This window comes from Populus trichocarpa, chromosome 15 (assembly GCF_000002775.5).
Source record: "Populus trichocarpa isolate Nisqually-1 chromosome 15, P.trichocarpa_v4.1, whole genome shotgun sequence".
NCBI lineage: Eukaryota > Viridiplantae > Streptophyta > Magnoliopsida > Malpighiales > Salicaceae > Populus > Populus trichocarpa.
This window is the reverse complement of record NC_037299.2, coordinates 6,984,806-6,998,086: the sequence shown is the minus strand read 5'-3', so window position 1 is coordinate 6,998,086 and position 13,281 is coordinate 6,984,806. Positions and strand designations below refer to the sequence as shown.

Genomic DNA, 13,281 nt, shown 5'->3' with positions numbered 1-13,281 from the left:
AGAATGTGCTCTAAGAACCACCATCATGAGATTGAAACAAAGTTTATCATGGTGCAACCATGCTAAGGGGTAAAGCAACAAAATCTAAACATCCAATGTAGTTCTATGCAAAGCAAGACTAGAGGTTTCAAGTTTCATTTATGGACAAAGTCTTGAAACTCCATTTGTGAGACTCGAGGTTGAAGTTCTATAGTTCTATGATTTGGTTTTTGATAACTGATAGATGGTATAATTTACACTGATGATACTAATCTTGTCGAGGAATCAATACAAAACTTTAAAAGATGTTCCAAGGAAAAAATTGGATGGGAGGTGGCATGCAGATAGAAACAAAAATACACCAAATGAAATGGGGAGAGGGTAGATTAAAAGGCCTGTAATTTTCTGCTTTAATTAATCATATATTATCGGTTTTGCTTAAACAAAAAAGAACCAAAATCCTCTTTTTTTTCAATTCCATCTTCTCTGTCAGAGTAATAATAGTACAGATTGTTCGCATTAACAACCTAATACATGTTTGTAAATAGTACACAAAAGGGCATCAACCTACGCTACAGGATCAGATTGTCACGGAATGAGTGAATGGAAAATGCTGATACAAAGCAAATGCTAACCAGAAGATAATGATATAATCTAAGCTAATGTTTCGTGGTGACAGTAGATGCTGCAAACTTGCTGGAAAGCTATATGATCCCAGAAATGTTAAGAGCTCAGATGACTTTGAAGAAATCTCCACCAACCATAAAATTATCCTCCCCGACAACTGATACTTCTGCGCAGCTACCTTCATATATATAGTATCAAGGGCATTTTCTTTGTACATAAGACACCCCATGCTCTTCATACCTGTCAATTGCGCATGCTTAAATTTGAGGATGATATATTTGTTCAAACTTGAATTCGTAAAGCTTAATCTAAAATTTCAATTCTGGAAATCTTGGGAAAAAAGGAGCAAAACTTGAAAATATGCTCCTTGAACCTCAGTAATTAACTGCATCCATATAACAGAGGGTTCTGAAAGATGAAACTTACTCAGACTTGGAGAACCACGTCTGCTGGAATGAACCAAGAGATGCCAGTATACTACCTCCTATCCATACACTGCTCAAATAATCATTTGAAAAACAACCATTTATTTTTTATTTATAAAAACGGATTCTAAAGAAATTATTCAAAAAAAGGACTTTTCAGCTAGAGAAATATGACAGTTAATTAAACTTGAAATGCTTCACAACATAAAGAAACTATCAGCTCTTCTACCAAGTGTTTGTACATGAAAGAATATGTGGCGAACACTACAAACAATATCAACTAAACACGTGGCAATCACCAAATCATACTTTAAATGAATGGTAATAAGCTGACTTTAGACTACCAAGACAATACCATCTTTGTTTCTCACAAAGATGAGAACTAATACATCAAAGCACCATACATTGGAATAAACTGACTGAAGGAATTACTCCTCAAAGTTTCAAGTTTGCAGTGAGTTTTCCACCACTACTGTCTGTGCTCTTTGGAATATCTGGCTATCCATAAAGCATTCAATTATTGAGTTATTAGACTTATCTTTGTTTCTAAATTCATCTTCAGGATTCTCAATACTTCAACACATCTATCTCTAATGCAAACCCCCAAAACCATTTTTCAGTTGTCAACCACCTTACAAATAATGAGAATGCATTATTGTTTAGTTCACTTTTTTTTTTTGCCAATACAATATACACTAGAAGCCACTAGATACCAAGATACCATGATTGTTTGGGGTTAAGCAAGTTAATCAAACCTGAATCTCCTTTCAGTTGCATTTCCACTAGCCAGCACTTTAACTCTGGCAGCTGGAGGAGACTCCTGCACATGGATGAATGATCATTCCATTATTTTGTAACTTAGTCTGAAACAGAAGTTCCTGTGTTCTTTCTTTTTGAACTGTGGAAACAGAAGTTTGTTCTCATATGAAATTTGTATTCATATCTAGATGATTTCTGATAAGAATAGTTCTATCATGCAAATATTAATGTATTATCAGTCTCAACAAAAAAAAGTGCATGCATGCAGAAGCGTGACAAAGGGCTACAGTAATACAATGAGCTTTTCCATCCTATTGGCACCAAATAATAGAATTGCAAGTAAAAATGCTGCATTCCAAGTGTATGATGGTATGGAACTGATAGTGTAAGGCATGGTAAAGTTTTGCCTTATTACTTCAGGTCGCTGAATACTAAAAATATGTTGCAAGTAAAGCGAGATGGTTGAGATGATGAATCTAGTGTTGAAGTCTTGAAATGGAGAAAGCTAAAAAAGGATTCCCAATGATTTCAAAGGGTAAAAAACAAATCAAGTTTTCAGCCAAAAAAGTACCTCAAGCAAATCTTTCTCAAGTCGTTCCTTCAACTGTTGCATTGATGCTGTTCCACCAGCAAGCTAAATCAAACAGTAAAGAAAAGGAACCACATCAACATTGAAATTTTAAACAAATCTAGTGAACTAAAATCCATGTATTTCTTCCTTTATTTCTTTTTCTCATTCAAGAAATTCATCGAACTAACACTATGATCTGCCATTATAATCAGTTATCATGCCATCCACACATTTTGCTAGTTATTTTCTTTCAACATTACAATCAGAGTTGATAATGAGCTTGTTCACTTTACCAGTATACTACTAAACAGTTCTCTTCGGATATCAACATCACACTTATTAATGCTTTCAATAGCCTGCAAACATTGAGAAAGAACTACTTATATAGAAGTGATAGAAGGTAACTAGTTATTTTTAAGTTCAACAAAAAATTTGTTATGTAAAAAAGAGTAAATTTACCATTTGCGGCAAACCACGAGCACTAGAAGCAATCTCCACAAAATTATCCATACCAGGAATTGTCTGATATTAGTCACAAAACAATTTGTTGTATGTGAACACAGGCTGAAGATTTTCACCAATGAAATACCAGATAGACTTACAATACACAAACCAATTGCACTACACAGATAAATCAACAACTCATGAATATTTCATATGAACATCAGATTCACAAGTACTAAGAAAAGGATAATAATTGGTTAAATATACAAATTAAATGATCATTGAAGTGTGTTTATGTTTAACAAAATTATAATTTAAAGCACAAGAAGCATCAAAATTCAGGAAGAGACAAAAGATTTCAAGAATACTTCCTAAGATATTCTGAAAAGACCCATTCAATAACCACAAGAAGAAACAAAGTTAAATGAAAAAATAGTTATGGTAAAGATACACCAAACATATAAAAGAAGTGACCCTGAATTGTAAACATTTTATCCACTTAATATTGGAAAATCCTGAAATTCTTGCCCACCATGAATTTGTAACATGTACTTGTGGTGGTAAAAAAGAAAGTGAGCATAGACTTTATAAAATTGCCCTCTATTGATGCAGTTAAAAGAAGAAAATAGCAGTACTTGGAGAAAATTATAGAAACTGACACGTTGTCCCATGGAGTGAATAAACAAATGGACACCCCCCCCCCCCCCAAAAAAAAAAAAAAAAAAACAAAACAAAACAAAACAAAAAGTGAAAATATTGCAGAGTTACAGAAGATGCAATGAACAGAACATTGAAGAGGGATTGTGAGTATTTGTGAGCCATGAACCTGAATCAAGGATGGATTGAATAGAATATCTGGAATCTTGAATCTATCAGCTCCAATTTCAATTGTCCTGTTTGCATTTAAGAGCAGAAGTTAAGATAGAAAAACATAGTATTCAATTTCTAAATGTAGAAAGCAAACCAAACAGCATTCAAACTGGATAATATTGAATTGTATGGGACTTACTGGCCGTCAGGAAGCTCATATGGAGTCATTGGAATGTTTGAGTATGAACTTTCTGAATTTGTAGAGGAAAGAAAAAGAAACAGAAAGGTTAGCATAAATGAATGCTTGTAACACTACACTCAATACAAATTACAACTTGTTATATGTGATATATCAAGGGTGCAACCAACATAATTATGCAAGAGATTCAGTTTACAAATAAACAGCATGATTGTCATGATCTGTCATGGAAATCATTCAGTCATCATCATGAATTGGTTGAGAAGGCGTGTCCCTTGGCTTCTAAAGTTTGCACATTTTCTGGTATTCTATTTCACCAATTTTGAAAATGTTAAGCAACTCTGTCAGTACTTCTGAAAAAGAAAGGTGCTTTCGGAACTTTGGGATGCATTGAGAAGTAGAAGCTTTGATAGAAAATTTGGAACAGGTTTTACAGTACAAGTTTCATTTGCTTTATTAATTCAACATCACCAGTGCTCCAACCCCTCAAAGGAAATAAGGTCACATTTTGTGTGGGAACAAACAGATATTGGTGGTAAATCTGATGCCTTGAATTAAATGAACCGCAACATTAATGAAAGTTGACAGCAGCTCTAATGTTTTCAAACTACAAGAACAAGAAAAATTGGTTGCACCACAAACCATATCCACATACAAAAAATATATACAATCCAGAAATTCTGTTAAGTAGATCATGCGATCTTAACGGATAAAACCTACAAGTAATCAATCATTGCATTTACAACATGAAGGAATACACACCATCATATGGTGTATCTGGGGCTCGACACACACATTCCTTGATATCACTTGCAATCACTCTCTGTTTCCAAAACAAACAATCAGATTTAAAAAGATTCTCAACTTCACAAGGAGGAAAATTGTCTAGCCAATCACAGACCTGAGAGTAGAGTCTATAGCTTTCAGTTGTACTTGGAAAATCAAGATCCACCGTCTACGACATTCAAAAAAATGAAAGAGGTCTCAATGGCATATATTAAAAAAAAATCCAAATGAACAAAATGCAACTATGGAAATTAGATCTGAATCACAAAGCAAAAGAAATGTTGAGGGATATCTAGCAGAAACATGGAAAAAGGAATTGTCATCACAACAGGTAACAACCCAAAACAATTTCCAGTGACATTTAAAAATTACCTGAAACACACCCAGCTGTATTTCCTTTCTTTTGAAAGAGTACCTTGGTTTTATCTGCATAGCCAAATAAAAAGATTACTTTGAAAAGAAAAAAAAAGAGCATGTTTTAGTTAGTTCTGACAAAACAACTAGGCCTTTCAAAGCACAAATTCATTCCTATACTCACTCACCATGACACCTTTGCTCTCCAAGCTTTTCAGCAAGCAATCAGTAAGAAGTTCTCCTCCAATAGGAGAAGAGGCCACTGCCTATAATAACAAAAGCAATGAAAAGAAAAGGGCTGTCAGTTTGTCATGGGCAGATAACTCAGCATTAGACCTTTGAGATATTAACAGGGGCATGATCCTAGCTAAATTTTATTGTTTTAAAATTTTTAAGAAAGAGGAAGAGAGCAGCACTAAATCTGCTGCTGGCAAGTGATTGGTGAAAGAGGTTGATAGTTTTTAATAAAGTTCCAATTAAGAGTTTCCTCCAGCAGTTATTCAACAGGCTTGGAGTGCTTTCTTGCTTGGAGTCCCTTTTCCTTTATCTTTTAGGAGCATGTCTCATTCCCAAAGCAAATCTTCTAAATGCTTCTTTTCTAATGAATTTCTAGACTTTCTCGAACAAAAACAAAAATATCAAAGGAACTATTTCTTTTACTGCTTGACAACCACAAATTCCAATCAAAGATATCAGTAGTGTTATCTCTTGGGATGCTGAATACAGATTATTTCTGCAGATATCTGGCAGTTTAGGGACACATTCATAATGTTTGATAGGATACAAAGGAATGACCAAGAGAAAAACTGAAGGAGAGAACTCCATACTCACATGCAAGCACAGTGACTCTAAAACATTTCACAAATTCTCAGTTCATTTTAAAGGGATTTCATGCTGGTCCTTTCAAATCCCTCCAAATTCGATAATTTCCAATGGAACTATCCAGTATCTTCAAATGAAAATTGAACATGTCAAGATTCCAGAATTTTACTAATGATTTAAGTTAAGAGATTTCAACAGAATTAAAAATAATAATTACAAACACATACAAAATGCAAGACTGATATTGATTGGTTTATTATTGAAAATCTAAAGACAGACACCATAGCCAAAGCAATTATTTGTAAGTAACATATGCCACTTGATCAGGCAAAGAGCAGTACCTTTTGAAGAACATAACCATCATGGACTGGGGCAATTGTAGTTGATCCTCCACCACTGGCACAGATACCATTTTTTTCAGCATTATATTAAGCAAAAAATCCAGCAAAAAGTTTAGCAAAAAGAAGGCAAATAGAATGTAAGGAAAATAATGGGCACATCATAATCTGTTATTGCAAATAAGATGGTTCTAGAAGCAATCTTCAAACATCCAACTATGTTAACATCCATGTTGTAGTCTCAAAACATTGATTAGAGCCAGCATCAATCTAAGGAGATAAATTGCCAATTAATACCATAGAATATTTCAATCTTCTAGGTTTAGCATGTTGCTATCAACTTTTCATGGTGAGGAGAGCACCAATTTCAAATTATGTTATCCACCAGTCACAACTTTAATGTTCTAAGTTTTAGCATAGAGCTCATGGATGAAAAACGCACCAGTTCCAAACTGTTTTTTTTAACAAATGCCATTGCATCCTCACATTATAAAGTTAAAAGCAAGTTTGTTTCCTTGTGTTTTGTTCCTTTTCACTAAATGTGCATGGCAAGAAATACATTGTGGAGATAAGGGACAAAGTGGTTACTTCAACTAAAATAGTGTAAGTAGTAAGAAGATGAAGTTAAGTGCAAAATAAATGCAGAAAAGCACTGACACTGCCAGTTGAAGACGTTATACACTCATGACTTGACAATTATATAACTCCTACCCATCAACAACTAGCGAGGTAGCACGTCCTGATGCAAAAGATGTTAGAACCTGGCAGCAAGAAGAACTTGAGTCACACCAAATTGAATGAGATTCTCCAATCATATTAAAAAAAATTAAGGTGCAAGTTGGAGAGGTGGGCATAAGATGGAACAGGGACATACAGCATTCTTGGCCAAAAATAATGCAGGAACATTGTACTTTTCAAAAATAAGCTCTGCTGTCCTGTCAATTATGCAACAACCCAACCATAATCAGCAAACATCAAAGCAGCATGATGAAATAAGCTGAAACCAAGAAGTTTAGTTAAATTTCAATAACACAAACTGAAATTAACTTCAAGCAAAAAGTAATTTCAATAACACAAACAAAGAATATTTTTATGAAGATTCATTACCCGCACAAAAACAAGCTAAAGAATAATTATTTAAGGTCAAGATCACAAAAAAAGTTAACTTCAAGCAAAGAAATAATGTCAATCTAAACAACTGACGAACAAAGCCTTGCAGGACAGGAAGTAACTTGCATCACTTAGAAACAAGGAATAAATCATATGATTACCATGGCAACCATAAGTGAAGAACATATTGCAAAACTAGGAGCTTTTTCCTCCTTCCTTCCTTTGTGAATAAATCACACTATTTAATTATTTCTAATTTCCAGAGAATGACCTAGATAAAACTTCATAGTCCATACCACAAGATTAGTAGTATTCAACTAATCAATGGCATTAGTAGTCGTCATTCTCATAGAATCTCAACAAGCAAGAAATCATTTATTGGATCAAGAGGGTTACTTCCAGCTAATGTACAGAGATAACAGATGCAGCTGGCATTAAAGTAGAGAATATCATGCATTGCCAGCTTACCTTTCTCTCTGTTGTTGACTGTTGGATGAAGGTTCTGCAAGTAGCATCGGGTGCTCCTTTGGGTCAATCAATAGACACTCTCTAAAGACAGTAAAATTCTAGATATAGAGATATTACAGAATAAAAGAAAAAAAAATTATCTTTTTTTTTGTTAATGAAATCAGGGTGTTTGATAATGAATCTTACCTGAAAGCATGATTCCATATGTTGTCAACCATATCCCAGTCAGCAACGATCCCATCCTTAAAAGGTGATAACACCTGATGGAAAAAACCTGAATTTATTACATAGCCTAAACAAATCCCGTCTAGTCTCTCAAAAACATGACAAGAAAATAACTAGAAAACTGACCTCCATATGGTCTCGACGAAACCCTAAAGCCTGAGATCCTACATATAACTTACATTTGCTTGTAGTGTCATCAACGTCCATTTGATCCGTCGACCCAACAACCTGAGTAACATGTACCAAGAAAACCTCTAAAACAAGGAAAAATTATAATAATAACAGTCTTCAAACCCTAGCTGATAGTCACAGGCATTTTGCCAATTTCGAAATTCCAAACAGGAATTCCTTGTTTCTAAAGCAAATTAAAAAAAAGGTTAAAATGCTGTAAATGTAGGATAAATAATATGCGAGAGAGAAAGAGAATAACAGAAGGAAAGACGGCCTTCGGTGCGTCCTCGCCGGCATAACCAACTTTGCAAGTGTGTGAGCCCAAGTCAATGACTATAGCTGATACTTCATCTGTTTTCACCAACAGAACAAAACAAAAAAACTTAAAAGAAACAATTTCCAAGACAAACGTAAAGTAGAGTAGAGTAGAGTTGGGGTTTTTTAAACTCACCACCACCGTACATGATTGCTTGCAAATTTTCAAGAACGAGTGAGTGAATTTCTCAGGTTAGGGTTTTAGAAAGAACATAGGCTCGGAGGGAGTTGTTAGCCGGTCACGAGGACTTGGGTCCGGATTTGGTTTGGTTTGGTTTCTAGCCCGAGTTTTGCCCAAACAATGAGATGGACTGACGACGTACTTAGGGAATGTTTGGGAACGCGGCTGCGGCTGTGTTCCTAAAAAATTTAATTTTTTTTTTTTTTACTAAAATTTAATATAGTTTGTATGTTTTGGATCGTTTTAATGTGCTGATGTCAAAAATAATTTTTAAAAAATGAAAAAACATCAGTGGCATGTATTTTGGCACGAAAAGTTATTTGAAAAGCACCCGCAACACACTACCAAACACGCTCTTAAAGCCCGTAAGGGACCCTTAGGGATCTTGCTTAACCAAATTATTTAAGTTTTTTAAAAGTACAAGTTATTGGTTTAATTGAATAATTTAAATAATATAAAACAAATATAGTAACAATAAAAAAATAAAAATAAATAAAAACAGTATCGAAAAAAGGTAAAAAAACTAGATCTCAATCTATCTAAAACAACCTAATACTAGCCTATCTAAAACAACCTAATACTAGCCTAATAGAAGATAAATCACAAAAGAAAATAAAGCAAAACTTCAAAAAAAAAACAACTTATAAAAAAAAAAAAAAAAACAAGCAAAGTAAGGTGAATCTTCTAAACTTGATTTAATTTTTAAAACTTACAACTCGTTAAATTATGGACTCGAGTTCAATAAAAAAACTTAACAATTTTATTTTGAAGGATGAAAAAAATATTAATAAAGAAAACTTGCAAAAGTTTTTAAAAAAAAAAAAAAACAACAACAAAAAGAATGAGTATAAAATTTGAGAGAAAAAACCCTAAAAATGATAAAATTTTTAAAACAAAATTAAAAATGATTCAAAACAAAATAAATAACAATTAAAAAAATGAGTATCAAATTTGAAAAATTAAAAAATCATAGGGGTGAAATTGAAAAATATTTATAATTTGATAGATTATTTATAGATTAAAAAATGATAGGGTGTTAAAATTGAAAATATTGTAGAGAGATAACCTAATAGCATAAAATCACAAAAGAAACCTAAAAAAAGATATAAAATAAGAAAACATCATCTTAAAAAAAAACAAGTAAACTCGGGTGAACCTCCTAAACCTAGTATAATATCTAAAACTCACAACCCATTAAATCTTAGACCCGAGTTTAGAAGCTCAATTATAAACAAATTTAATTTTGAATGATGAAATGTAAAAAAAAAACTTGTAAAAGAAAAAAATTACAACAAAAAGAATAAGGATAAAATTTAATAGAAAAAAGCACAAGGAGGATTAAATTTTAAAAAAACATTAAAATGATCATAAACAAAATAAATAGCAATTAACTGAATGAGGACTAGTTTTGAAAGATTAAAAAGTCATAGGGGGTGAAATTGAAAAATATTTATAATTTAATAGATTATTTGTAGAATAAAAAATGGTAGGGGGTGAAACTGAAAAAATTGTAATAAAATTGCAAAAATAAGAAAATAAAATTCCAAAAAAAGATTAAAAAAATTAGAAAACATCAGCTTGATAAAAAAAAATCATGAAAACTCGGATTAACCTTTTAAATTCGATCTAATCTCTAAAACTCACAACCCATAAAATTTTGGATCGAGAAGCTCAATTCTCAACAAATTTAATTTTGAATTATAAAATTGGTGAAAAATATCAATAAAAAAACTTGCAAAAGAAAAAAAAACAACAAACAAAACGAGGATAAAATTTAACAGGAAAAAGAGTAGGGAGGATGAAATTTGAGAAAAAAAATGAAAATGATCATCAACAAAATAAATAGCAATTAATAGAATGAGGATTGGATTTGAAAGATTAAAATATCATAAGAGATGAAATTGAAAAACATTTATAATTTTATAGATTAAAAAATGACAAGGGGTTAAATTGAAAAAAATTATAAGGGGATAACTCAACAAAAGAAGAAGGATAAAAATAAGAAAATATCATCTTAAAAAGGAACAAAAACAAACAAACCTAGACAAACTTCTTAAATCTTATCTAATCTCTAAAAGTCATAACCCGTGAAATATTGGACCAAGAATAAATCAAGAAGCTCAATTATGAACTAATTGAATTTTGAATGATGAAATTGGTGAAAATATTATGAAAAAAAGCTTGCAAAAGAAAGAAAAAAAGAGCAAAGAGAAATATAGGGATAAAATTTGATAAAAAAAAACTCAAGAAGAATGAAATTTGAAAAAAAAGAATTAAAAATGAACACAAACAGAATAAATTGTAATTAAAAGAATAAGAGTCAAATTTGAAAGATAAAAAAATGTTAGAGGTGAAATTGAAAAATATTTATAATTTCATGGATCATTCAGTGATTAAAAAATAGCAAGGGGTGAAATTGAAAAACAATGATAGATAAATCACAAAAAATAAAAAAAAAACAAAACAAAAAAAATAGATAAAAAATATGTAATATCCTCGACCATTTACAAATCAAATATAATCAGTTAGTCACATCTTTTTATTAGACCAAGGAAATTCAACCAATTATATATATCTTAATGATAAATTATGGCATTTTTTTTAATAAGTTTTCGGCAGAGTTTCTCCTATATTTTTATATATTAAGTTATCGATATTTTTTCATGTATTTACCAACACATCAATTTTCCATCTTATATCCTAATCCATTAATCCCGAATCACTTCTCAACCAATGTCATTCTTCTTCTAAATATCGCTTCCACACAATTCAATCTATTTATAAAATCACATATAATTATTTGAAAGAAGGTATATAATTAACAACTATGAATATATAAAAAGATTCAAAAGTTCACAAAACAACAAGCACACACGTACCTACAAGAACATGACACCTACCTTAAATGCTATATATTTACAAGCTCTGCACACCATTAAATTTACATGCTAAGTTATCAAAAGCCTACAATATTACATCAATACATCATATCTACTAAAAGAATTTATACCCTAAACCCTATTGATTTTGTCTGAACTATGATGAACCTATAATAAAACAAATAATTTATCAAAATTTATTAATTACTTAACCCATGAAATTTATTATTCATAAACTATTGTAGAACTATATTTAATGCCACTTGATAAGGTCAATTCATCAAGCTAACATTTATATCACATACTACTAAATACCATTATTTTTACGTTGGTAATTCTTTATAATCATCTTTAATTGATGTAAACCCTCGGTTATAATTTTTCTGGGTATTTAAAAGATGAGAAATTTAACCAATAGTAAAATGGGTTAAATTAAATTAAAGAAACCTAATCAAGATAAAAATAGTGAAATTAATGAAATGAAAAGTGAATATAGTACTAAATCATTGAAAAGAAAAACATTTGTGAGGACAAAATGAATACGTAAGATCAAGAGAGGTCAATATTCAAATAACAGAAGGTTGGGAGTTTATGTATAAATGATAAAAAGGGGTGGGGATAAATGTGCAATTAACAAGATGTTAGAACTATAAATATCATTCTATTTTCTCTCTTGGAGTGACTGGCAAGAGTAGGAGAGAGTTTAGAGAGAGGCTGGAGAGAAGATATATTGATGGTAAATCAACCGACAGCTATAACTCCACCCTCCACCGTTGGATCAGCACGATATTCGGGTATGTTGTTCTCATCCATGTCGTGTACATTGTCACCGTAGGGATCTTCTATATCAGTCCCCGTTTGAGAGATATCGAGGGAGGAAAATATTTGGGAAATACACTTCTGGACAGTCTTCTTTGTTGTCTGTTTTCTCCTTCGGCCACCGTTGGATTAGGCTATAACTTGAATATGTTGTTCTTCCTGATTTTGACTAGATTCTGAACGGTGGAGATCTGAAACAAACATTTGGTATAAAAGTTGTATATCTCGCACAGTAGGTCTGCAAGTTTGAGGTCAGTTCGGTTAAACCCATATTTCTGGAAATTTCACCATTTGATGAAGTTAATATTTGGATATGTTATACTCATAATAATTCATTATAACTTGACAGTATAGATTGTTTGGAATATTATTCGTTTGTTATTTATGGTTTATAGGAACTGTGTCAAGGATTGTGTTTAGAAGAATATTGTTCGGAAAGTTTGTAAAATCGACAAGAATGTTTTATTTTGACGTTAAGGGGGGAGATTGAAATAAATAAGATAAATTGGCTCTTATAAATATATTCTTTTTTTTTTACAGTCTTAAACGATATGTGATATGACCAGGGGTTGAGATGATAGAGAAAGAGTTAAATTGTGGATGTTGTGTGTAAATGGAAAGGTTGATGAATCTGGACAAATTCGTCTCCTAACATTTGGAGAGAATTCGAGTAGAAGGATGAGAGAATTAAGATCAAGTTTCTCATAGTAATTGTAGTTTTGGATGTTAGCTAACTAAGAAATTGGTCTTGCTCAATATGGAGCTGTAGAACCCCAGCTATGGGTCATCAACCGAGATTGGGTCTTGACAGACCCTGTAGGGTAGTGTTTGTTGATGAGCAATTTTGACTATCTCAAAGGCAGAACTGGGTTCTCCTTCCTTCAAAGAACTTGTAGCCTCGTGTATTAGCTTTCCAACGAGACTAATCTCGCTTGAAACAGAGTTCTATAAGTCTAGATATAGTTAAAAATCTGATGAATGTTCAGACAGTAACAGTTC

General features: G+C 32.0%; 1 protein-coding gene across 6 annotated transcripts; it reads right to left on the bottom strand.

Annotated features, from left to right (window-relative positions):
* Nucleotides 1-429: 429 nt before the first annotated feature.
* LOC18105693 (actin-related protein 4) lies at nucleotides 430-8,716 on the bottom strand. 6 transcript variants are annotated; one of them, XM_024585912.2, is made up of 20 exons: nucleotides 8,540-8,714; nucleotides 8,348-8,439; nucleotides 8,044-8,145; nucleotides 7,879-7,966; nucleotides 7,693-7,726; nucleotides 6,989-7,049; nucleotides 6,826-6,875; nucleotides 6,118-6,172; nucleotides 5,143-5,220; nucleotides 4,973-5,026; nucleotides 4,716-4,769; nucleotides 4,577-4,637; nucleotides 3,815-3,866; nucleotides 3,632-3,698; nucleotides 2,821-2,883; nucleotides 2,655-2,717; nucleotides 2,362-2,424; nucleotides 1,787-1,851; nucleotides 1,033-1,101; nucleotides 430-846 (listed from the first exon to the last, which is right to left on the bottom strand). In XM_024585912.2, the coding sequence occupies exons 1-20, from the start codon at nucleotides 8,550-8,552 to the stop codon at nucleotides 801-803; spliced, it is 1,230 nt and encodes a 409-aa protein (XP_024441680.1). In that variant the 5' UTR covers nucleotides 8,553-8,714; the 3' UTR covers nucleotides 430-800. The 6 variants fall into 6 exon arrangements, with proteins under 6 accessions (XP_024441680.1, XP_006374349.2, XP_024441683.1 ...); XM_006374287.3 differs by having other exon boundaries at nucleotides 7,693-7,773; nucleotides 7,879-7,952; nucleotides 8,540-8,713; XM_024585915.2 differs by lacking the exons at nucleotides 8,348-8,439; nucleotides 8,540-8,714 and having other exon boundaries at nucleotides 7,693-7,790.
* Nucleotides 8,717-13,281: the final 4,565 nt, after the last annotated feature.

What these genes read in the sequence shown, in the direction of transcription:
- LOC18105693 (XM_006374287.3), bottom strand. An exon ending in CGAAGGCCGTCTTTCCTTCT is followed by an intron (nt 8,146 to 8,347) that starts GTTATTCTCTTT and finishes CATGTTACTCAG; the next exon opens with GTTGTTGGGTCGACGGATCA. An exon ending in CTCGTGGTTTGCCGCAAATG is followed by an intron (nt 2,718 to 2,820) that starts GTAAATTTACTC and finishes CAATGTTTGCAG; the next exon opens with GCTATTGAAAGCATTAATAA.